The following is a 25,824-nucleotide window of genomic DNA, read 5'->3' on the forward strand; positions in this document are numbered from 1 at the left end:
CAAGTAATTGCAACCTCTCACGGATCCTGGGTGAGAACCAGTTGAACTTTCCACAAGTGGTGGCATTTGCTCTGCGTGTTCCATCATCTTAATCGCAAGGAAACTAATTACAATTGAAAAGGACGGCGTCAAGAATGAACCCAATAACTCCAAGGTGGAAAAGATTTAATTTAAATGCTTTGAACATTGCTGAGTATGATAGGATAACCTATAAAACAGCTAAACTGATAGACAACGTAATGAAAACCCAAGGCACAGCACTACTGACAAGAAAAAAAGGGGGCCAAGGTCTTTTCTAAATAGCAGCCCTAATTGCAAACTTATCACAGCAACTAAGTCATTACACCATAATAACAATGGCTGAAGGAAGGAAAGGAAACACAAAATAGTTCTGCATGCTTTATTTGTAGAAGGGTTTCAACTGATGCGCTCCACTATTAACGTATGAGCCTGTCAAAACACACATGAAGCAGGAGACAGTATCAAAAACATACAAGCACAACACAAAGCTGATTAAATGTCACAAATAGTCCAGCCAACATGCAATTGCCCCATTCAGCGCTTTCTTCCATGCCTCCTACTCTTCCGTCGGCTGCTCCTATCACCAGAATCAGAATCTGAAGGAGAATCTGAATCAGAAGACTCGGAAGACGAGCTGTACCTCCTACGCCTACCCTTTCCCTGCTTCTGCTTCTGCTTCTTCTTCCTCCTCCGCCTCCTCTCTTCCTCCGAATCAGAAGATGAACTGTAATCTGTACTACTCTCTGCTGAAGAGTAGTCAGATCCAGTCACAGCTGATGACCCACTATCAGTCTCAAAAACTGAAGCCTCACTATCACTGCCAGAATCAGAATCTGACCTATGCTTCCTTTTACTTTTCTTCGACCGCTTCTCAACCTTTTCATCCTTATTGACATCTGGGTTTTCCAAATCATAAGAGATTGAGAGCTTCATCTTCAATTTCGGGTTCTTGAGTTGCTGAGTGCGAGAGGGTCGTGAGATGTAGACACGTTCATTCTTACACTCATATGTCCAGTGTCCAATTTCAAAACACTTCTGACATTGTGCGTTGCCACCAATAGTGGACATTGAAGGCTTAAGGTCTTTTCTTTCACCCAGTCTTACCGCCTTTTCAGTACTCATCAAGTACATCTGCCTCTTTGCTTCCCTCTTCTCCTGCCATCTGCTAGGCCCTTCTTCTTTCTGGCCATAAGCATTAACATTTCGCACAGCTGCAGCCGCTGCCCTTTCAGCCTGGGCGCGACTAAGACCCTTTGCAGCACTCAAGGCTGCAGCCTTGAGTCTTTCAGCTGCAGCCTGCGCTTTCTCTTCCTTCTTACTTGACATGCTCTAACTTCCCAGAAATCCAACTAGAATATACACAAATTTAACACAGGAACAACAATTGGAACCTCTGATATTCTATCAATCCCACTCCACTCCAATCTTCTCAATACCTGCATTTAATAACTGAACTAGTCATTCACAAGAGAAGATAGGATACTAAATGTGATGGGGGGTGCAGTGCCCAAAATATTCAAAGTACGCAGATGTCAGAAAACCCAGATAATCCTTCTAAGCAAGTAAAGAAGCATATGCTACAAAGTTCAAAGATCAATGGCTAAAATTATCAAAAACCATCTAGGACTTAAGGGAGGAAAAAAAATCAATAGAAGAAAGCTTACAGGAACTAATTCCATACTTAATCTTCAATAATATGTGATCCCAACTCTGTTAGATAGTTCTAAATCTAATTCATTCTCTCATCTTGCTAGAAAGACAATCACAAGCATGTCAACAAACCACAAGAGAAGTTCCAGAAAATGATATCCCTAAAGAAGAGTGGCAAATTGCAGGTCCCAAAAAAAAAAACCCAAACCAAAGCAAATCAAATATCAATGACAACCCTCCATTATATTATCTTCCCTGAATTGGGAATCTATTTAGTCAATTACCAATTCAAAGAGAAGTCAAACTGATGCAGGTGGGCCCCACCCCACAGAGGTCCTCCCTCTCGAGGGCGTGGGCTGTCAACCCCGAGCCCATCGCAACCCCTCCTGGGCCATGGGCCTAAGGGCCTAGCCCAACTACATCAGGCCTGCAGGCCACACACTCCAACCCATCTTGGATGCATTCCTGCAAGCCAAAGGTTGTTGATGGCGGGATTCGAACCCACGCCACCCTTTAACACTAAGGCGTTGCGCCTTAGTGTCATCCATTGAGCTGCAGCAACAACCTTGGCTTGCAGGAATGCATCCAGATGGGTTGGAGTGTGTGGCCTGCAGGCCTGATGTGGTTGGGCTAGGCCCTTAGGCCCATGGCCCAGGAGGGGTTGCGATGGGCTCGGGGTTGACAGCCCATGCAGCTCAATGGATGACACTAAGGCGCAACGCCTTAGTGTTAAAGGGTGGCGTGGGTTCGAATCCCGCCACCAACAACCTTGGCTTGCAGGAATGCATCCAGATGGGTTGGAGTGTGTGGCCTGCAGGCCTGATGTGGTTGGGCTAGGCCCTTAGGCCCGTGGCCCATGGAGGGGTTTCGACGGGCTCGGGGTTGACAGCCCACGCCCTCGAGAGGGAGGACCTCTGTGGGGTGGGGCCCACCTGCATCATAAAAGTGCACTTTTATGATGCAGGCGGGCCCCACCCCACAGAGGTCCTCCCTCTCGAGGGCGTGGGCTGTCAACCCCGAGCCCATCGCAACCCCTCCTGGGCCATGGGCCTAAGGGCCTAGCCCAACCACATCAGGCCTGCAGGCCACACACTCCAACCCATGCCTTAGTGTTAAAGGGTGGCGTGGGTTCGAATCCCGCCATCAACAACCTTTGGCTTGCAGGAATGCATCCAAGATGGGTTGGAGTGTGTGGCCTGCAGGCCTGATGTAGTTGGGCTAGGCCCTTAGGCCCATGGCCCAGGAGGGGTTGCGATGGGCTCGGGGTTGACAGCCCACGCCCTCGAGAGGGAGGACCTCTGTGGGGTGGGGCCCGCCTGCATCACAAACCCAGATAATCCCTAACCCTATTGATGCAGGAGGACCATTAATATAGTCTTTTATAAGTTAGTCTATTATTGGGTCTATTTTAACTAAGTTTCCTTTAGTTTTCACAGTAAGGGTATTGTCAGAATTTCCAGGTGTGCTGGAATTTCGAATTTAGTAATAGTTATTTGTTTTGAGAGTCTTTAATTAGGTTATTTTGTTAAGTCAAGTCCTAGTTATAATTAGAGTCATATTAGTTTACTTTTAGGGATCCTAGTTATATTTGAAGGAAGTTTCTTATGTAATTAGGATTACCAAGAGTCTATATATATGGATGCAAGTCAAGAATAAATATATGAGAGTTTTTATACAAATTTGTTATAGGAGAGATTCCTTAGACACGCTCAGTAAGAGACTGAGAGGGGAATGTGAGTTTATCCGACCCTACCTGAGAGATTCAGGGTCGTTTTTGCCTGATTCAAAAAATCCAAGAATTTTGTTCCAGTTGAATTTTGTCCTAGGGTTCTTAATTTTTGGGCTTAATTTGGGGGTTAAGGTTTTGGTTGTTCAATCCTACACAAAATCTACATTGGTAGTTTCAAAAATTACATCACTTATCGAGAGAGATCGCACATAGGTTGTCTTGCTCCCTACTTAAGCTCGCCTTTTCAGTTTGAATTTTAGTTCAAATCTATCAACTACTAAACATGCTTCTGAAACTACCGACTCGTAAGGCTTAGTCGGTTCGAGACTCCACCGTACAAAATCAGATCAGATCGATCAACGACGCCAGCATAATTTCATAATCACGAAATAAAAAAGAGAAGAAAAAAAAACATATTCAAGTTTTCACACAATATTCGGTTTTTTCTTTCTCTTCTCCGAAAATTGAATCCCAAACGAAAATAAATAGCAAGAACTCATAATTCGCGAAACAATCAAACATGCAAGTCCCGATAAACCTAAATTTGCAAAAAGGAAACCTCCCGTAAATCTAACCTTAAACGCAGAAGGAATTGAAGAGACAAGAAAAACAAGATACATACCCTTTCAAGACGATGACAACGAACCTCCCCCGAATCCCTAATTATTGCGGGAGCTTCTGTAGAAAGACAGCGAAGAGTTATATAGACGAGAGACATGCCGACATACGACAAAAAAAACCGCCGTATAAACAGGTAAGTAAACCCTTCTCTCTCGGGCCCAATTATAGCTGGTGGTTGTAGTAGCCACCCTTCGGCCCAATTTTTGAATGGGCTCCGGTCAAAAACATATATCCATGGGCCGATAGTTGGCCGAACACATGGCAGCGCACAATAAAAAAAAAAATTTGGCCCAAATTTTTCCATCAACAGAAATGACGGAATCGTTGATCAAATAGGTTGATTATTGAAACATTGAGGGCAGAAACCAAACGTTTTAAACTTTAAATACAAAAGGTATAGTTTAGCTTTTTTGTGGTTCGAGTCATCATTATCATCATCAAAATCTTTATCTCAAAATTTTTATTGATTTGAGGCACGACTGCTTGAGTATAAAAAAAAAAAAATAGCTTCCAATATTTCATAAGCAAGTGTGCAATACAAGGCTAAATTGCAGATTATGATTTTACATACTTCGCAGATTTAGAAAAAGCAACACCGCAGGCAGCTATGTATGCTCAAACATTCCTTAATCAAGGAAAGAATTTTTCCTTGCAATCGGAAGAAAGCTTTCAATGGTAAAAGTTGCAACCGCAAGCAATATTCTAATTTACAATGGGTTTATAAATAGAGTTTCTACAATAACTGGAGAAAAATTTGGCCTCTAGCCCACTTGATTTCCTCTATTACAGCCAAACTCACCACAAAACTAAACAAAGAAAGCACTATAAAGAGCATATATTGATGCCCTATCTATCATATGGTTTCACATTTCAGGCATTTTCGAGACAAATAAAAGTGGGGGGAAAGCAACAAGGCAAAATGGAAGATGACAGACCAGAAAGAAGTGGGGTGCCGAAGAACAAAAAACAAAGACGACCAGGAGACTGGACAAAACAAAATTAGTGGTGATGTTCTCCAGCGGCAACAGTTGCTCGGGTAGGACCGTAAGAAATGCCAAGCAAATGGAAGACTGCAGCCACAATATGCGTATAATTTTCCTCTCCCCGACGTTAGTTGCGTGAGACAGTATCCTTTTCCTATGATTGCTTGAAGGCGACAATCTGTAATCACCATGTGCCATAATCAACTATTCTTTCAGCTCCAATATGCTGTTCCTTGACAAACTTGATTTGCACCAAGCGTGTCCCCAACTTGAACAATACAGAGAAACAAAACAAGTCATCCTGCTAAATAGTCTAAGAAATAGCTTTAGATCCATTTACAGCCACTTCTGGCGAAGATTTTTGTGGTATCAACGGAGAATCCTCTCCGCCTAATTGCCCATTATCTGAACTGTTGTGCGCACAATCAGAACAGCTTCTAGAAGCAGGTTCCTTGCCTATGTGATTTTTCTCATCTGAACTGCTGCTGTTATCAGAAGAGTTTCTAGAGCTCACAGGTTCCTCCTTCTCTTGATGATTTGATTCACCGGAGACATTGTTCCCATCAGCTGTACGTGGAGCCATTTGGATCATGCTAGCAGTTTTCTTACTGGGTAATACTGCCTGGCTCAATGTTGAACACAAAGCGGCAAATACGCTCTCTCCTGACTTGGAAGTCTTACCCAAGCGCTGCTTCTTGACTAGCTCAGGTTCCTTGTCTGTAGAAGAAGCCTTTTTACGCTTCAACCTGAGGGTCTCAATCGTTCCTTCATCTTCTGCTGAATTTTCCGGCTGCTTCTTAGGCGGAGGTCTGTAGTCTTCGTCATCTTCATCATCATCATAATCAACAAGTCCACCAGATCTTGGACTACAAAAGTCAATAATCAAGATGAACATTACACAAATCTTGAAAAATAAAACGCCATATATTTACAAGCTGAAGTAACCACATTACATTAATGATGCAGTAACCCCATTGGATAAAGATGAATGAGCTTGTACTTTTTGGCTATGTACTGCAGATGCCGTGTCTTCCTCATCACTGCTTATGCATACAACATCAGGCACTACAGTAAAGAAGAAATGACAAATCTTTGGCTAATGTAATTTCTATAAGGAAATGCATACCTATCCTTGTTGAAGTAGTCTTCCTCCTCTTTCTCCAGAGCACGATCATCAATTTGTTTTCTAGAGTCCAATGCATTTACATCACTTCTTGCCCCAACATTTTCCAGACACTGCAATTTAGAATTTGTCAGAACCCAAAGTAACTATAGCTATACAGAGAGTCAGCAGAAAATACCTGCTCATATTTAACTTTAAGAGAGTGAATAGAACCCAAATACTCGAATTTAACTAACTCGTTCCAAAACGAATCAACTATATATATGACCAATGATTTGAGGTTTTCCTGCACATAACCAGACACCAGTCAATCAACAGAAACTTCAAGATGCATCCCAGACGGAAAACCACAATTGTGAAAAGGATAAGCACCTTGCGGATATACTCAAAAAGCTCCAAAACTGCTGAATGCAGCAGATTATAACGCTCCCCATTGCTGACAAAGGCATCCACAATTGGTTTGAGAAGGTTATTCTTAACCATGTAATTTACAAGATGCTCTTCCTGCACATTGAAGCATCACCACCACACCTTGTCAAACATATAACAACAGTTCACCGAAGATATCAAGAAAATACAAAGCACTATCAAGTAAATGCCATAACTTGCATTTCTAGAATAAAAAATTCCAAAACAATCTCAAACATTTTAAAGCTATAGACGGATGCATAATTGCACCTGGCCAGGAGATGAGAAACAGATTGTTATACAAAGGGACAAAGATGTCCATTTATTCCTCAGCAATCATGCACCAACCACTCATATTAGCAAATAAACGTATTCCTGAGCTTAATGCAAGAAAACAATGAAAAAGAAAAACAGTTTTAGCAATACACAAAAATTTTCAACCTTTTAAAAGCTGCAATGTCATCAGAATGAATTGTAATAAATTGACAACAGTTGCAACCCAAAATCAGTGGACCTGATTGAACGCACTGCTCATTCCTACCAAATCCAAATACATAAGAACTTTTACAAACAACATTTTAGCTATTCAAGCATTCTAATTTAAATAATGTTTCATGGCATTTAGTTTCTTACACCCTCCAATTACACTGCAAATAGTAAAATAATTATTCTCCCACAATAGCCATTTCATGAATCCAATTTTTTGAAGTTGCAATCATCCAAAGTACACATCCTTTATCACAATCATAGCTACCAAGGTATTACAAAGAGAGGGGAAAAAAAAGGTTAACTAGCCTCTTCAGCATTTTACTATATATTGTCAATTCTATTTCTAATGTCGCCATCCACAATTACGAACATAAAGTTAACTCATGTCAGCATGTATGTTTATAATGGTGAAATGATTTCACTTACATGGCGTGACAAAATTGTGCGAACAAACCGTACAGCAGAAACTACTAGGTACTTTTCTTTTCTTTGGGTCAGTAAAAGAACTTTGTCAATTGCATTATTAAGGAGAAAATTACACCTGCGTAGGAAACATCGCATATTAGATATTTATACAACTTTCCAGAAGAAACTCAATTTGATACAAATCCACAAGCATACAAGAGTTTACTTTATTCTAAAAGGATGGTGCAGAACACAGAAGCAAAGTAATTCACAGATATTTGAGAGAATTTCAGGCGTAGCACAATTCTGATCTTCAACATCTTCACCAGAACTCCCAGATCTACTAACTGAGGGACCAATGCCATTGGAAGGACATGATGCCACTATAACATCAATCAATTGGTCTAGATGCTTCTCATAAAAAATCTCAATAATAGTATCTCTCTGCAGAAAAACTCAAAAAAGTATACATGATCAAACAAATGCGAAATAGAGAATTCATAGTAAAATATTTGCAAAATATAAAAGAGAGAGAGTCCATCTTAAAAAAAGTATTTTCAATAGTTCAGCCTAAATACATAATAAAGAAACTAATCAACATTCAAATTTCAAAATGTTAGACCTGCATGGATAAACTCAAATGTGTTGCTGACTCCAAAAGCACAGCTTCACAAGCAAATCTCAAATAGTTACAGAGCATAACACGTTGCTGATCATGAAAAATTTACTTCGAAAGTAAAGGCAAGGCTAAAGAGGACAAAATCAGGGAAAACTACCAAGAACCCCACAAAAGCCAACCACCCACAATATATCTATATATATATATCACTATCTGAAACATTAAGTTTATATAGCATATGGAAAACCACCCAATTCAAAACCTGCGCCATTATTTATTTCGGTAAAAATTTGCTATTTTAAGCTCCTGTTATTCTGTTTACCTGCACCATCTAGATTACCTTACAATATGCAAGAAGTCAAATTAAATCCTGCAATCATACCATATGAACTGAATAGCTGAAAGGGAAACAGAAAAACGTACCCACAACAATCTTATCCCAATCAAAAAATTTGCATATATCTCCACGAATTCTCCACCATCAGTTTTGACCAAGTAGTTGGTCCAAAACTGTCACATTAAGAGAAAAATGTCCTAGAAACCCAACAACGCCATAGGGAGACTAAACATAAAGCTAAGAATACATCTGTGAGGCTTGAAAGATTTTGATTCTAGGCCGGCCCTCCAATCAACTAAATGAACTTTTTTTTTGTTTATATGTAACTTCCCCATAGGACATAAGCTTGGTTCACGACAATAAAAAATGGCACCTAGATAAGAGCCAAGGTGCTAGAATTGTCCAAGTTTCCAATCACAAGGATTAAAGATAGGATTTAACAGGTTTTGTGATGAAGTTTGAATATGCGCGTGCAAAGGTAAGGTTGTGAAAAACACAGGAGAGGGGTGAGGTTTTGGGGGAACAGGTAATGTTATCTAAAACCCAGTTGCAGAGTGCAGTGCCAAGCAGGCACTGGAATTGCTCCTTTTTGGCTGCTTTCACAGGTTTTAAGCCCAAGATAGCATATCTCGATGGAAACAGCCTCTCCACATATTACGTGGGGGTAAGGTTCGCGAACATCTTGCCCTTCCCCAACCCCACCCATAGCGGGAGTCTTGCGCACGGGTGTTGTTTACCTTTTTATGGTTCTCCTTCCTAGAAATTGGAACTTTTCCCTGATGGTTGTGGTTTGATCATCATGATGATCAACACAGCCCTCCATCTTGTTTTATTTTTTTTTTGAAAAAAAGGAATTGTAAAAAAAAACCCTGCATTGATATTTGGCAAATTCATTGGCATGTCAATGGAATTCCCATGCCATGACGCGATCCAAAGAAATATGTACGCATTTTCCATGTCGAACTTGTAACTAGTCCTTTCAACAAATATTAAACATGTTGTCTTAGGTTCAGTTCTCCAAAATAAAGACTCGTTTAGAGGAAAAGGAAGAAAGCTCTACTGAGAGCCTCTTTGCTAAATTTGGCAAGAGAGCAGCAATATTTTTGGAAAATGAAAGAGATTAAGAAATGGCCAGGAAGGAAAGATCATGACGGATAGATCAAAACAAACCAAAAGGAAGGGCAGAGAGAAACAAACTGCAGGCACAAATGGCCCATAAGAAACCTTCTTTCCTAGTTATTTCAAATTGCAAATGTCTTATCTATCCTAGAAAAAAGTTTTAACACAATTTTTTTCTCCAGTTGTTTTTGCTGTATTCAATGCAATAAGACCAGGAAGGCAGTAACAACAAAAATATGTCCAATCACGTGAATATTATATTTAAACTGCAGATATGCTCTCCTCTTGGATCAAGTTCTACTACTTGAAACAGACGGTATTCGGTCAAGAAGTAAAAATCCACATCAAAAATTTCTATAACATGCCATCGTCCAGAGAGCCAAGTAACATTTTCCCACAACTGGCCCCTTCCCTAAGTCGACATATCGTAATAAGCCAACATTTAACACGCTGGAGAAACTAAACATACTTCAACGCAGTATGGAAGCACAAAAGCTACTAGAATCCATTCAAGCTGGTTACACTAGGCCAGGTGAGGTTCAGGCTCAACCAGAGTGCAAACAGTTAAACACCATGCTGTGTGTCAATATTTGATTGAGGCATAGTTGGAAAGCAGAAAAAACAGGAAATAAATAGACAAGAACTTCAACTGTCGTATGAAAAATCCATTAACGGATTCACCGATGGACATACTTAATTGATTAAGGCAAATAACAGCCGCATAAGAGATGAATGATCAAGGCATGCACCTGTGCGCCTGACAAAGCATATGAATCCAGTAAACTACGAAGAATTTCAAGAAATTGGCAATGCATGTCTTCCCCAAAATCTGTAATCATTCCTTTAACCTGAAGGCAAATGACACTTACATGTTAAGTTCTATCCACGAATAAAATGGAAAGACAGAGACAACTGAAATAGACACACATTAATCCACGTACATAAAGAAATCAAGTTGAAAGAGCTACATTGATTCTCTCTGTACTATATTAAGAACTACATTGCATACAAATTGATGCAGTATTCATAGAATGCACAAAACCAAGCAGAACAGACGAATAATCAATCAACTTTTACAGATAAGCTACGAAAAGTCCCACAGGTATGTGCATAAGAAAATTTAACACTCTAGTATATGACTAAAAAGTCAAGAGTACAACAAATATGTACCAAGAGTCCAAAAAGCGGTATTCCTTCCTGCTGGACAATGTAAGAACGCAAGAGGTTCGGATCCTGATTTAAGAAAAGAATGAGGATATCTGTCCTGCATTCATAAGAATTGCTTCTTGTTAGGAGTAACTAATAGGAAAGGGGAATGAACTAAAAAAAAAAGAAAAAAGAAAAGAAAAGAAGAAAACATATACAATTCAAGCATGATTATAAAAGCAAATAGTATTCTTAAATTAAGAAATAAAGGAATCACCATTACCCAGTAAGTACAAGCTTCTTGTCCCGACTCTGTAAAGTATCTGTGATGATGTCAAAGATGCCTTCATTTATGAGATCCCTGCATCGTAATTTAAAGTTTTGACTATTAAAATACAAAAAAATCTTATATTGGGGAGAGAAGGGGGGAGTTAAAGTCTGGCCCAGCATTGAATGGTTCCCTCTCTTGCCTGCCAAATAATCACAGTATAGCAAGAAAAGAAAAGGAGAGCCAATTGAAAATGTCTCTAAGAATAGCAATACCTAAATAGGCGGATCTGTTGGACCATCTGCAGGGTCTTACTTAGACTACAAAACTCGAGCAAGAAATATACCTATTTCATATAAAACGAAAACATGAGAGACAAGCCATGAACAGTTGACAAAGAGATTCCACAACATAAGTCTTGGCAACAGAGGCAACTTAACTTGCAACCATTTTTAAATAATTTAGAATTATATCTCTAGCACCATCATGTACTGTAATCATATCCGTAGCCAACTGTGATCATATCCATAACAAATATTGATTGACCGGCAATTAGAAGAACCAGAGTAGAGAACAACTCAAGACAGATCATAAGATTGCTAATATATATTTATTTAAGAACAAACAAGGAAGAAAGTCACATGTACACCCTCTCTCGTATAAAAATTAATGTAGACATGAGAAGAAGAAGCAACAAGTCCGCAAAATCTGCTTCGTTATTCGTCCCAATAAGTCTTCTAAAGGATATTCAATATTTGGAAGTGCCAGGGCAAGGCAGTTCACTAGTTGAAGATAGCAATACTGTCCAAAAATAATTGAAAATATGGCTACAGACATGCTCAATGATTTTCAAGTCCAAACCATGATATTTGAATGGTTAAAAGGCACACTTGTTAAATACTGTCCAAAAATAATTGAAAATATGGCTAAGGACATGCTCAATGATTTTCAAGTCCAAACCATGATATCTGAATGGTTAAAAGGCACACTTGTTACAAAATTTTGAACTTACAATGAAAGAGTAATCTGCATCTGTGGCATAAAACAGATGCCAAATGAACAATGAAAAGTAAAAAAATGGAAAAATAAAAATAATGAGTCATTCTCAGCAATCACAGTTTAACTACATTTACCAAGAGTCCTTGTCAAATGTTCAAAGACTGAGAAAGAAACAAGAGAATGTTAACAATTACCAAGTTTTTCTTTGATTCTGCAGATGCTGTAGGCGATTTCAACCTTGCAAACAACTCCTGAATAAAGGTATTGTCATCTTTTAACAAAGAAACAACCTGCAAGAGAATGTCAGTTGTATGAAAACATGCAGTTATTTGGCATTGTATGAAGTTATTGTAGTTGTCTGCACTCTGCAGTATTGAGCATCTTTTGATATAAGGGAGTTGAGGGAAGTAATTGCCATCATTGTCAATCCTTTATCTCATAAAATTTGTGGTCAGCTACACGAATCCATAAGAGAAAATCAATTGAAATCCACCACATTGATTCTCCCTTGCCATTCAATCCTATCTAAAGCTACACTCACTACTAACTCTAATAGGTGTGAATCAACCATTGTTTCAAGGGTGCTACTATTCAAATTCTACATTGTGGTCTTTACTTCTATCATGGATAAGTATCTGTGTGTGGTAGTACCGTAGTACAGTTCCTAAAAGGAAAGGAATCTTATAATGAATGTACCTCAACTATAAGATCGAAGAACAGATGAACACGGGAGTTGAAAACTCCCCAAGCACATGCAATAGGGGATAATTTCGATGACAGGATCCAACACAACATTATGGATGGGAAGATCATCATGACGCACCAAAATATGTACAAACCGGTAGGTACAGAGTGGGTACTGATTCCACGTTACAAAAAAAAAAGGGTACTGATTTCAGCAGAAAAGGGTCCTCAACATGTTTCGACGCAGAAGGCAGTAAATAAAGCACCCGTCATGACTTCCAAGACCCAGCTATTTGTAGGTTAGACTTCATTGGATTCAACAGTTAGGAGAAGATTCATCACAAAACAGGAGGTAAAGCTAGACCTCATAGGTCGAAGATCAAAGCATACGTGGACAATTTACACATTTATTGGTGTGAAAAAAGTTAAGGGAAGTTTTTGTCTTATAATATTACATTAGAAATGCTATAATATTTGTGAAATAATCATGCAATAAGATGGTATTTGTATTTTAATGTTGTGACCATACTTTTACCACGAAGAAGTATCTTTGCATCATGGTTTGGTTCCAACCACGATAAAATCTAATAAAAGCAAAAAAAAAGTAAATACGAAAGGATAATAATTTATTAAGGGTACCATGTAGGTAAAACCCAAAGATAAGAAGCACATACAAATCTAATAAAACCTAAAATAGTCATCCGAAAGAATCAAAATCTTGTAATAATCAAGCCACTAATTATTCTCGGTTTATCAAAAACAAAGATGTTAAAATAACAACAGTTGTCAAGGCTTCTTTAACACATGCACAGAAACAGACACAGAAAGGATCTTACAATAGCATTATTTGAATGAATTATGGAATTGAGAGTAGCAACCGTGGCATCATCCAATATTCTTGCCAAAACAACATCCTACAACAAATGAAATGAGTTAAATTACACCTCCAAAACTAGCCAAACAAAACTATGGAGTTAGCACTTAAGATTCAAACCTTCAAATAACCAACTCTGTAAGTCTGGTGAATCTTTGACAGTACCCGTGGATCTTTGATTGGAATGGCCTTAAAAATAAAGAGTGCATACCAACATGTAAGAACTCACTCTGCCAGAAATTCTCCAACAATCTCTTTTCCACTAATACACAAATTCCAAACAACATTAAAAGAAGAATATAAGAAAAATTTACAGTACGTACCTCCTTGAAAACGACATGCTCTTTTAAAAATTTCCGATGATGCTGGACATGAGCAACCTCAGGATCATCTGGGTAAATTTGAATCTATCAGAATACTTCCCAAAATAATATAAATCTAGTGCAAAGGTTTATGACTTAGTCATCTCATAAAAGTCAGAGGTTGCATTATGCACAAGAACTCCAACTACGAGTTTGATGATACAACAATACCTATGAATGTCCCAAGAAAACAAATAAAAATCTGTAAAGAAATTCATCCAAATCCTCAAACCAAAACAACAACGGAGAGTACTCTCGAATAAATAATTTATTAACATACCAAGCAAGTGGTCACTGGCTAACTACAACTTAACTCCAACATGTGTTGGATAAAACACCACGAGCCTTAGAATGACACAATAATAAACATAAAGATCTGTTGAAAAATTTACTGCAAATCCTCACCCATAAACAAGAATGACAGTAATCACTTCAATCAAGTGCATAATTAGGTGACTTGTCATACAATTGGTCAAAGGGTAGCAAACGAAAAGGAGTCAGACAAGAAGATCCTCTCCTCCTGTCTCTTCATCCTTGCCATAGATATAAAAAGCATTATGACACAGAGCACAATGTCTGGAGGATATATGGAGGGTGCCAGAATTGGACAAGGTACTAATCAGATAACAGTATCTAATTTTTTGTGTGCTGATGATGCCCCGATATTTTGTGGAGCTGATCTCAACAATTTGAATCTAAGAACCATTACCTTATGTCTGAGGCAGTTTATGGGTTAAAAATAAGTTTGAGGAAGAGTGATATTACAGCAGCAGGCCCTCTCTCCAAGGGAACTTCACGAAAGTCGTCTTTGAAGCTATATCAGGAAGTTTTAGGAGACTTGGCATCAATTTATTTTTCATGGAGTTCGGAAAAGACAAACTGTGAGGTTATAGGATGATGGTAAACTTTTCCACAAAACCCAATTTTCTGCTTTGTACACTTTTGCAACTGGTAAGAAGGCTATAATCAATAATCATTTCAACAAGTTTTATTCTGGTACTTCTTGGAACATAGAGTTCAATACAGAAGCATGAGACAAGGAAGCAGGTTCTTTGCTAAATTTCTGGGAGCTGTTGTATGAATCTCTTCCCATTTTCAACCATGAAGACGAGTTGTTGATATCTAACCACAGACAAACAATTCGCCCAAAGTCTTGCTACAAGCCTACAATAAACTGCTTAGAAGTAACTATAAGTTGCGAAACTCAAACTTTCCAGGGCAATGGATTTTGAAAGCAAACCACAAGAACCTCTCGGGCGACAAAAGTCACTGGTGCTTTCCTTTCCCATTTACCAGTCTACTTTCCGCCTGCTGATGAAGAAGTAGGTAGGAGATAGGATAAGTCAAAGTAAGGATCGCTAGGCTAGTGAGAAGAAAGCATTTCAAGCCTAGTCACCTTATCCAGGAATGAGAACCCATAAGTCTCATTCATGAACTTAATCGATAGGCCTCGGGCGAGGGGACATCACTCTCTCCTTGGATCAATGCCCCCACCAAAAGTCCTCCAATAGTAGATTTTTTCACATGAGAAACAATAAAGTAGGGAATTCTAAAGATGGACAGTGTAAAAAGGAGTTCGCCCTATTATGAATAGATGCTAATGCTACACATACAAAAGGGAAGAAGAATCTGTCAACCACTTGGTGTCGAATTGGCCCTGAACCAAGAAAGTCTGGTGAAATAGTTTGTACACTCTTGGGAATACTGGGTTATGAGTGACAATCTTGTCTCTGAGCTGGTGGCTTGGTCCCAGAACAAGACCAATAGATCTACTATGCAGCTTATTCCTATGGCTATCTCTTGGCTAATTTGGAAGGAGAGGAACAGCAGAATCTTTCAAGATGAAGAAATTTCCTTTGATTAATTCATTGACGGTTGCTTAGGATAGCGGTGCAGCGGTGAGGAGAATCGAGAGAATTTATATATGAAAGAGTAGGAAGCAGAAAGAAAGACCTAAAAAGATATGGCTTGAATTAGTAAGAAAAGATGGATTCGATAGGAGTTGATAAAATGAAAGTATGATACTAGATAGAAATGAATGGTAGAAACGAATACATGTAGTGGATTCCTGTTGATGATGATGATGAAGATAGTTGCTTAGGATAGTAATGATTCTGATAGGAATTTTGATAGCATTAACTTAACTATCTTGTAATTTGTTTGGGTTTCACAACCACGGTGCTCCAAACTATCCTTTTTGCATTTAAAAAAAGACGCAATACAAAGACACTTTGAAACCGACAACAACATCATTCATGACTTCCTTCAGAGATCCTACATAAGGTAAAATGAGACAGAAGGAAAGCTGAAAGTATATTCCCCAGTTGACCAAAAAGGCAGAGGCCATTAACATAACTGATCAATATTCAACAAGAAGGAATCCTTCTTAGACTTTTTCATTGATAATTGGTTCGACTTTCGAGTATCTTAAGTTTTGGAGTTATTCTCTCCCTGGAAATGGTTATGATCTTATTAACTGTTCTTCCTTGTAATTGATGAGGGTTGCACCACTTTGGTGCATGAATAAAAGTTTTCCATCCAAAAACAAATAGCTGATCACCGAGAAATTGAGTCAGAAGCTGTCTATTTGGTGCATGAGAAAAACATAGACGATAGAGCAAATTGGGCTTTACCAAATACGACCTATATGAATACTAGAAGTCTATATCGTCAAGAGGGGTCTATCGAAAATGTTCTAAACCAACGTGAAGGAGACTTACACTCGAGTGTCCCAATGATATCCAAAATAAATTCGTCTCCAAAGATCTTCTCGAAGATTTGAGAGCTATTTAGCGAAACTGCAAATGAGAAAATGCATAAATCAATCAGTTCAATAAAAGTAATAATACCCAGCACATGATAATTGTAGCGGAGAAAAAGTACTAACTGATCCCTTTGACAATTTTGAATATCATTTGAAGGCCATCAATATTTTCCAAGTCTTCGCAGATTCTGAATAGTTCCATCAGCGTTCCAAAAAAGTCTCGCTGCATTGAATTTGAGTCAAGAAATTCCATTAACAGAATTCCAAAAATCTTTTTTACTACCAAGAGACAAGAAACACGGTTCGAGAAGTAAAGGCAACATAGTAAAATAAATAAACATTAGAAGAAGATAATATGATCAACATAATGACAAGAACAAACAAAGGCTGACACATACAGAAAGCACTTTAACTTCTTCAGAGATCAAAGAACAGTGCTCAACCTGAACAAGAACTCCAATGTATTGGATCCAGATTATCATAACAATCTCTGGGAATTTAGTAAATGACCTAATCTACCAACAAATTTTTCTAAGAGAAGAATGCCCATAAATTGCATGAGATTATGAGAATAAGGCAATAAGCAATCATGAAACTAATTAGAGAAATATGGTGCCGATTGATTGGATATACCAGGACACTACAACATTATCAAGCAGTATAAGGCCATATTGAATTCTGCAGTCCTATCAAAAAAAAGAAGTTCAAAAAAAACAAACATATGAATACACTATGAAAGGATCACGACAACAATATGTATGATAGCCCAATTGTCACAAGAAAATGGGAGAGAGCACACCACAAAGGTTTGCACAATCTTGGTAAACCAATAAAAGGCTTACATCATTCGATATAAGTTCCGTCACCCGCATCTGATCTGCAATCCCACCCTCTGTCACCATCTACAAAGGCAACACTTTCTCAGCTTAGTTAGTTAATCTTCATTGCATATAGGATGTTCATGGGACTGCATACCATACATATGAGAAATGGCTACAACACTTCCTTAATGTATCATAATTAGGACATTGTTACCAGCGAATCCCAAGCGGTCTAGAGAGACAACCAGAAGTTGCTCGGAAACAGTGCAATGATTTGAAATAAAACGTCCATGGAGATTATGCAAGAGGCTTAAAGACAGGAACACAGGATCAGGAGGTACTCAACTGGACAGCAGTTACATATAAGTTTTTATGGAACAACCATCAACCAAGAGATGCTTATGTAAATCAGATAAAGAAAAGTGAGGAAGACGAGGTGGTCATTACACTCAAAAGTCTCCATTAAAAGTGGTGATATGGAGAATCACATAAAAACCTATATCTCAGTCATCCAAGAGAATCTCCATAGAATCTACTATTACTCTCAACAACGTTTAAAGAAGATGTGGCTATTATTGTGTCCATTAAAATCTAAGGCTGGTCAGTGTCCATTACAAACATTCCTATAGGCAAATCTTCAATAGTATTTATATTAATAATATCAAACAACAATAATATGATCTCTTCTTTGTTCTTTTTTGGCTTTTCAACTTTTTGAGAATATAGACAAAATAAAGTAACATAGCTGATGTTGTTTTAGGCATTACCCCCATTGACAATAATATAGTCACTCGCCATCATCTACGGTGTTGAACTACAATATAAAAGCAACATCGATAGATGGCATAGACAGAGGGAAGGACTACAAGATAGTAGATGGAGAGAATAAGATCAACCCATCACCGAAATCTAATAATAAGTTAATAAGCTGTCCAACACAACTGAATGAACAAAAAAAGAAACATAAAAAGTGTCCATCAAAACCTTAAGGATCAAAGGAAGTGTTGAGAGTTCAACAGCAGGCAACTCCCTCAATTCACTGTTCATACCATGAAACGTCTCATCTGGCAAAAAAGAAAAGGAGGATATACATCAGAAAATCTCCAGACATTCATGGCCCAAAATTAGTAATGATGATGAATGAAAGATCATAGTTGGGTCACATATTGCGATTGCTAAGATTAAGGTGGGGAAGTTGAGAACAATGTTCAAGCACCAATTCTAATTTCATTTGCGACCATTCTGTCTCAACACAAACCAATTACAATCTCAGGTTCCATAAATTATAATCCAGTGATTAAAGGGACAAAAATTTTGGAAGTAAATGCGAGATATGGCAAAAGTTAAAGAGACCATCCAGCAAACACTCAGAAGGATCTAAACACTTACTCCAATGTTGTTTTGCATATCCACATGGCACAAATATATTATCTAATAACTAAAATGAAAAACCAATAGCATTATACCACAAGAAGGAAAGACCTCAAGCTTTAACTCAATCATACATAAGTGATAATTTCTGTGTTGAAATTTTGATTTCTATTGCAGGGGAGAAAGAGTGAAGTACTCCATATGTTTAGGGCTGAAGTGACTTGTAGCCACTCACATAGCCATATTTACATCTAATTGGTGTTTTCGATTGCCAGTGTTGTTGAATATGTTCTTTAGTTTTCTTTATGATAAAAAGAGCAAAGCTTTCCCAATAGTTACACTTGCTAATCCAAAGAGCACCACTATCTTCAAATCCAATTTTTAAAGTACCAACAATGAAAATTACTGGTATTTGAAATGGGTAAAAGATATGGAAAATTTTTGTAAATAAGACTGCCAGGGATAAAAATCAAGTTGCATATTCCAATTTGTTTAGCAAAGTACTTGGATGTTCAAGGAGCAGCAAATAAAAAATGAGGGAATAGAACCATGAAAATTTTGAAGGATGAGATTGCATCTACTTACTATTCAGATTATTAAAATGAAGATTTCTTCGTAAACTAGAGATGTGATCCCTGAATAAAACAAGAAGAACAGTTAGAAGCATCACATGAATTGGCAACTAAAAGAAAACAGGGAGCAGGAAAAAAAAAGTTACCATATGTAGGAGCACCCAGCTGTCTCTTGAAAGCTAAGTGCCAATTCAGTTGAAAATTCAGGATCTCTCCAAGAGATAATTGTATCTGATTTAATCACATGAAAGAAGCATAAACAAGCCACTGAGAACCAGACTAGACTGTAGGTAACAAACCAAAAACATATATGGCATGCAGTGCTACCTTCTTGCTTTCTATAGATGTCGTGAGGGCTAATCCGATGCATAAGTAATGTCTCATTGTCTTCTTCATCGATGACAAGCAGACCCAGCTCTTCTGATCCCTGCATAACAACAATTATGATCACTATAAAGATGCACACCATTTCTCAGACAAATTAATCCAAACAATTTTTTCCCAAAATAACTAGATTAATCTCAGTTAGGTTCAAACAACATAAAACATATCAAGCATTTAGACAGACCTCTAAATAGTCAATAGTGACATGCCCGGTTCCTTGGTCATCCCATTTACCATCACCATTCAGACGATAGACTTTCACCCGCTGAGATTACGACAACCATAAGGAATAAATAAATCTAGCAGTGATGCAAAAATTAGCAGCACTGATTCAAAGCATGAAGGAAAATTAGAGGGCAAAGAAAACAACCATTCACATTTAAGATGTATCTCAAAATACAATGAGATGAAAAAAATGTAGATGCATCATCTGCTAGATGTTCTCAATTTGCTCAAGATAAAAACGAGACATGAGAAGATAATTGACACAAGATCTTCATATTATCATTCTAATTAGAGCAGCCACAAAGTCAACGGAAGCAGGTCCCATTCTTTTTCTTGAAAATAATTTATGTTAATCTCATTCACACAAAAGAAAGGGCACATACGTCCAACATGACTGAAATCAGATAAAGTTGCATTGAAAAACAAAGCAGACAAAACCAGATAAGCACGAAGAGTCCATCAAAGTTCCAATAGGGAAATAAAAAGCCTTATTAACTTCAGTTATGCATTTAATCTGCAAGAACACAATTCTGACCATTCAAATTTTCAAAGATTTACAAGAAAAAGAAAACAGCTAAGTATCACAAACTAGAAAAAGCTATCTCCAACCCTGCACTGCCAATTTAAAGTATGCAAAGTTCATACTACAACAATGAGAACACATATTAATCAACAGATACAGCAATCGCTTCTCTATGGTATATATGGTAATGGTGCACAGCTTCTCCCTTCATGTGAAGACACATTTTCATTTTAACCAACAAAAACTCTTAAACTTCCTTCTAGTGCCCTACACTTAATGATATTTGAAAACAATCAGTAAAAAGCACCAGCATTTCTGACCTACAACCGCTACAAAGTTCTCTCAAACCAAAAACTAATGTTTACCTTTATTGCATATTTCAAGCATGCAGATCAAAAAAGACGATTAAGTTGTAAAGCAATCAAATATCTAAAAAGGCAAAATAAAGAAACCATAAGAAGCAAATGCGATAGAAGATTTATATAAGATAATGACACATGATAAGTTAACGTTGTACAGACATAATGATCGAAAATAGGCTCTCTTAGAATATGAGCAATAAGCTAAATATGTATGCAAAACGAACTAGGAAAACTTATCGTTGTCTAGGTAAGTAGATAAACAACTATTGCACAAGGCTCCTCTGGCAGAAGCAAGGTTGAGGAAGAGTAAGACATATACAGTCATATCCTCACATTGCAGAGAGAGTGTTTCTAGGATTTGAACCCACGGCCTATAGGTTTCGGGAAAGAAAACTTAACACCTGGACAAGAGTTTAGGATTTATCCTTAGTATGAAAAACAAGTCCCTTACTACTAGTTATAAACAAAAAATATTTTTACTGATATGAAGTACACAGGATATGGGCACCATAATCTAATAGAGGGTCTAGATCTAGATAGGAAGAAATGGCATAAGAGAAACCAAGCAGTAAATTCAAATTGATTTCTCTCGTCGGATCATATAGCAATTCCAAAATATTTTGGAATCAAGACAAAGGTATTGATTATGATGACGATCAATATAAAGTACTTCCTTAAGCTGTTGTATCAAACATCTTCTAATTGTCTGCATACAAAGTACTTTAAAAAGGCTATGTCGTAACAAATTAGCCCTTTATTTAATGGGAAAAAATTTATTGAAAGGGGCACCGAGGGGAGCCATAAAAGTGAAAGACAGCCAAAGACTACAACAAAATAACTTCTAGCCAATTCATATTGCTGGCAGTTTGAAGGCCAGAGAAGCAATAATGCAAGATTTCAAGGTGATGAACCAGTTGTCTATACAGTATCAAAAGTACCAAATTAGCCCTAATTACTTTCATAAAGAAATGAAATCTTCGCCATGTTAGAATGGTATCATAAGTAACTAAGATTGCCAGTTCAAAAGCTCAATTGTTAAACGCTAGAAAGAAATAGCCATTAGACAGGAATCTCATCAGGATTCTTCAAATTGAAAATGAAGCAGATAATTATCGAAACTGTTGATCACCATCATAATCAAAGCCCTTAACCTAAAAAATATGAGGGTCGGCTACAAGGATTCATATCAGAACTTCGTGAGAATCCATCAAGTGAATTTTCCATCAGAGTCATTCCTATCAGAAGCTACTCCCACAGGCCACAACTAATTCTAGAGTTCATGTCCTTTCTTATCACTGCCATCCATGTCGTTTTAGTATCTCCCACCCTCACACTACTGCTGTTATCTCTCCATGTAGTGCAAGCCCAAACTGTCTTAGGCTATCTTCTCACATCTTGTCCTTGATCAGTGCTACCCCTAACCTAGAAGGAATAATCTATTTTCTTATCCTCGTTTCTTATTCTAAAACCTTTGGATTCCAAATCTTGTCTCCATGTTTCCAAATTCAAACCAATATTCAAAATTTTCTTGGAATCCTTCTCCGGCCTCTGTTTGCGCTTCTTATTGGGTTGGGATTGCTTGCCATCATCCACTATGTGGACATTTGAAAGCTTAGTGCTCAGATTTTCCTTGCTTTCAAATTTTCTTGCCTCTTCCTCCAAACGGAGATGTTGACCTAATTCTTCAAGAGAAAGGTCTTCCTTCTTATGTTTAAGACTTTTCTTAAAGTCTTTCTAAGAAGCAGATAATTTGTCTATTATGGCAGGCACCACAAAAGATTCATCCAACTCTTGATAAGATCTCATCCACTAAGACAACTATAGAAACTGCTGCTACTGTGCTACAGAAAGAAAATTAAATGAAAAGCATACACCAAAAGGAAATAATACACAAATGTAAACTGCCATGTGTAAGGACATTTCATGGAATAACTTGACCGTACATAACCACAATGGTGCAGCAATGAAACCAAGAACCCAGAAAATTTATCTCTCACCAAAATAAAAGTGAACCAAGATACCAATGTGCTGTGTACGAATCTAACCAAAACGCAACAATGAAACCAAGACCCCGGATATTTATCTCACCAAAATAAAAGTGAACCAAGTTGCCAATGAGCTGTATATAAATCTAACCACAACTGGAAATGCAAATCTCTGAATACAGTTTCAATACTATTTTTAATCTTAAAATTCCTTCAAAACTTAAAGAAATATTGTCATTTTAATCTTGAAATTATGTATATGGTCATTTTAAAGAAGAACTTTGTGCACAGACAAAACCACAAAACCGCCCTCCAAATTCCTCAGATACAAAGATAAAGACAAATAAATATGCTCAATTAGATGCATAACAGTCAACAGAACAAGCGAACATGATCCTTTCAACGAGTTCAATCATACTCTCAAAGGATGTTATGCGCAAACACTAGCATCAAAGTAAAACAATCTTCGATGATACCACAGATGTTCCCATTCAAATTATAAAAGTTAGGCTCCAAATCCTCTTACTGTTGTTCATCAAAAAAGATCCTCTTACTGCCAATAATTCAACATTTAGACCAGAGCATTTAATCTGTATATCCAGCCTACCTCCTTAAGCATGTACTTGTGTCAAACTCTAGGGAATACAAATCACTCTGTAGTATGTATAAGCTGCCAGTAAAAGTAATTACCATATTTTACGCGAGTGCACAGTACCACAAAATGAAAGGTACATATCCTACCATTTTAACAACAAATATATTTCGAACAAGAAAAGGGTGACAAACTAAAAACAAATGCAACATTGATTATCTGGTTCCACAGTATCACGCAGTTCAACACAAGTCTTAAATCAAACATAACTCCTGCAGAACTAATAACTTAACCCTGAGCAAAATATCTATTAAAAAGATAATGACACGCAAACCTATCAAATAGTACCCAAAACATAATAGAATTAAGCACCAGAAATTTAATTCTAGCGGATATAATAACAGCAAAGTAAAAACACCTTCGAAAATTGTCATTGGAAGTACCAGCACCAGCTCAATTTTAAGGATAAAGAAAACCAACTTTAACGCAAGTATGCAAACTGACTCACCTGCATCGCACTGGCGTTGGGAGATTTGTCTTGCTCGCCCATCACAGCCCAACACAGATTCGAAGACGAGACACGGAGGAATTGAACTCAAAAGTGATTCCCTTTAGAAGGAACGTTTAGGGTTTCGAACAAGTGAGGGATAGAAGGAGAGAGTAGTTAGTACATAGGTCTAGGCGGGAGATTAAGGTCTTGGGGATCAATAGAAAACCCTAACTGCCATTGATGTTTCAGAGTGAAACTCTCGATGACTCTGTCTTCTATTTCCGTCGTATTCTTTTCCGTGTGAGTACCGGTCCCAATCCCAACCCGACCTTCTACAAAAAAATAAATAAATATAAAAAGAATTAATACATATATATATATATATATGATATAGCTGATTTCATTAATAACCTTGTTATTCAATAGAATTACGAGAAGGCCATCGACGAAGTTTCTCGCTCATTTCAGCCACAGTTCAACACTGATGATTCCTCTGATTGGCGTTCGAAAGTACACTCGTGTGCGTCTCACGGGCACGTACGGATACTTGTGACGGATGTTAATAAGCCAATGATTGGATGCCAGGCAAGCAAGGTAGCAAGGAAAAATATGGAGCCAGAGTTGTGACTTGAACTAATGAGTATATTAGCCCTGTTAATCTACTCGAGAGAATTTGATAAAGTCGATAAATTTATGATTAAAAAGTAGATAAATATAAATTACCACGTGGGGTGCAATGGTTGGATGAGAGTTTGGAGTGTAAAATTTGGTTAAAAAACAGGGTCTTTTAGTCGTTTCAATAGAATAATGCATAGCTATATGCCTATGGGGTGGCATCGTAGTGGCCTTCCATTAGAGCACTTGCAATGGTGTTATTTTGTCTGGGCCAACAAATACGTATGGGATTTTGTGTTTTGCTGATGTGGCTGTATTGGGTTTTGTGTTTTGCTGATGTGGCTATATTGGGAGATGTGTTTTATATTGAAAGATTGTGTTTTGGTGTAGTTTTATTGGGGACAACATGAAGGGCATGAGAATTTGTTGGCCACCATGTTGGGTGGGAAGGAAAATGTATAGGAATATGTGTTTTGTTGGTGTGGTTATATTGGGAGATGTGTTTTGTTGGTGTGATTGTATTGAGAGACGTGTTTGCCTTGACTTTTTATGTAATAGAAGTGGGACCCAATATAAATTTTTGCTGGGCCAGCAAATTTACACCACTGAAGTTGCTCTTAGACTGCGTTGTCACTTAGGCACTCCATTACTCCACTACAATCTTGAGACATGACAAAAACTTCTTTCGGTTTATTTATAATGTATTTGGATGGAGAGATTTTGATGAAAGGGAAAATAAGGGAAATTGAGTTTTCTTCAAATTCTCTTATTTAGATAGTTTTACACAAATTAAGGGAGAGAGATTTAAAAAGAATTGGAAGGAATATTTCATTAAATTTTTTGTCAAAATTATTCCTCCCAAAATAGAGTCATTTGGAGGAATAGGTGACATATTAAGTTATTTATATGTTAAAAAACTTATTTTACCCTTGTACATAACACTCTAACATAAAAAATAAAGATAAATTAGTAAATTAAACTAATTTTCTTTCATTTTTTTTATCTATCCAAACATGAGAGAAGAAAAATTATTACTTGTCCCCTTCCCTTCCCTCCCCTTCTCTTCTTTCCACTTCCCTTTCCAAATCCAACAATTCAACACACACTCTTAATGTCAGGAAAAATGGTATGAGATTGAATTACTAACCACAAACTTGCTAAGGAATATGATTGGTTTTAGAAAGGGGTAAAAAAACGCCCTTTGGATTATAGATTGTATTGGCCAAAAATTGTCCACATTCAAATCTACGTTATGAAGCTTACGAGAATTACAATTGACATTA

The 25,824-nt window shown here is 37.6% G+C and overlaps 2 protein-coding genes across 3 annotated transcripts; both read right to left on the reverse strand.

Annotated features, from left to right (window-relative positions):
• Positions 1-164: 164 nt before the first annotated feature.
• On the reverse strand, positions 165-4,151 carry LOC119997886 (zinc finger CCHC domain-containing protein 10-like). Its single transcript, XM_038845116.1, has 2 exons — positions 4,023-4,151; positions 165-1,457 (listed from the first exon to the last, which is right to left on the reverse strand). The coding sequence occupies exon 2, from the start codon at positions 1,345-1,347 to the stop codon at positions 556-558; it is 792 nt and encodes a 263-aa protein (XP_038701044.1). The 5' UTR covers positions 1,348-1,457; positions 4,023-4,151; the 3' UTR covers positions 165-555.
• A 476-nt stretch (positions 4,152-4,627) lies between these two features.
• Positions 4,628-24,249, reverse strand: LOC119997847 (serine/threonine-protein phosphatase 4 regulatory subunit 3A-like). Of its 2 annotated transcripts, XM_038845052.1 has the most exons (24): positions 23,945-24,249; positions 19,934-20,014; positions 19,693-19,792; positions 19,512-19,596; positions 19,379-19,428; positions 18,407-18,486; positions 17,444-17,503; positions 16,725-16,824; positions 16,558-16,635; positions 13,799-13,866; positions 13,596-13,664; positions 13,438-13,515; positions 12,112-12,207; positions 11,194-11,264; positions 10,934-11,011; positions 10,675-10,768; positions 10,254-10,352; positions 7,656-7,873; positions 7,451-7,565; positions 6,500-6,631; positions 6,306-6,413; positions 6,131-6,240; positions 5,958-6,044; positions 4,628-5,870 (listed from the first exon to the last, which is right to left on the reverse strand). In XM_038845052.1, the coding sequence occupies exons 1-24, from the start codon at positions 23,984-23,986 to the stop codon at positions 5,318-5,320; spliced, it is 2,652 nt and encodes an 883-aa protein (XP_038700980.1). In that variant the 5' UTR covers positions 23,987-24,249; the 3' UTR covers positions 4,628-5,317. The 2 variants fall into 2 exon arrangements, with proteins under 2 accessions (XP_038700980.1, XP_038700990.1); XM_038845062.1 differs by lacking the exon at positions 19,934-20,014.
• Positions 24,250-25,824: the final 1,575 nt, after the last annotated feature.

This window comes from Tripterygium wilfordii, chromosome 1 (assembly GCF_013401445.1).
Source record: "Tripterygium wilfordii isolate XIE 37 chromosome 1, ASM1340144v1, whole genome shotgun sequence".
Classification (NCBI taxonomy): domain Eukaryota; kingdom Viridiplantae; phylum Streptophyta; class Magnoliopsida; order Celastrales; family Celastraceae; genus Tripterygium; species Tripterygium wilfordii.

Coding starts and splice junctions, on each gene's coding strand:
- LOC119997886 (XM_038845116.1), bottom strand. CDS start 1,347: ATGTCAAGTAAGAAGGAAGAGAAAGCGCAGGCTGCAGCTGAAAGACTC.
- LOC119997847 (XM_038845052.1), bottom strand. CDS start 23,986: ATGGGCGAGCAAGACAAATCTCCCAACGCCAGTGCGATGCAG. Junction 10,353..10,674: donor TACCGCTTTTTGGACTCTTG/GTACATATTTGT, acceptor ATTTGCCTTCAG/GTTAAAGGAATGATTACAGA. Junction 5,871..5,957: donor GGGGTTACTGCATCATTAAT/GTAATGTGGTTA, acceptor TGACTTTTGTAG/TCCAAGATCTGGTGGACTTG.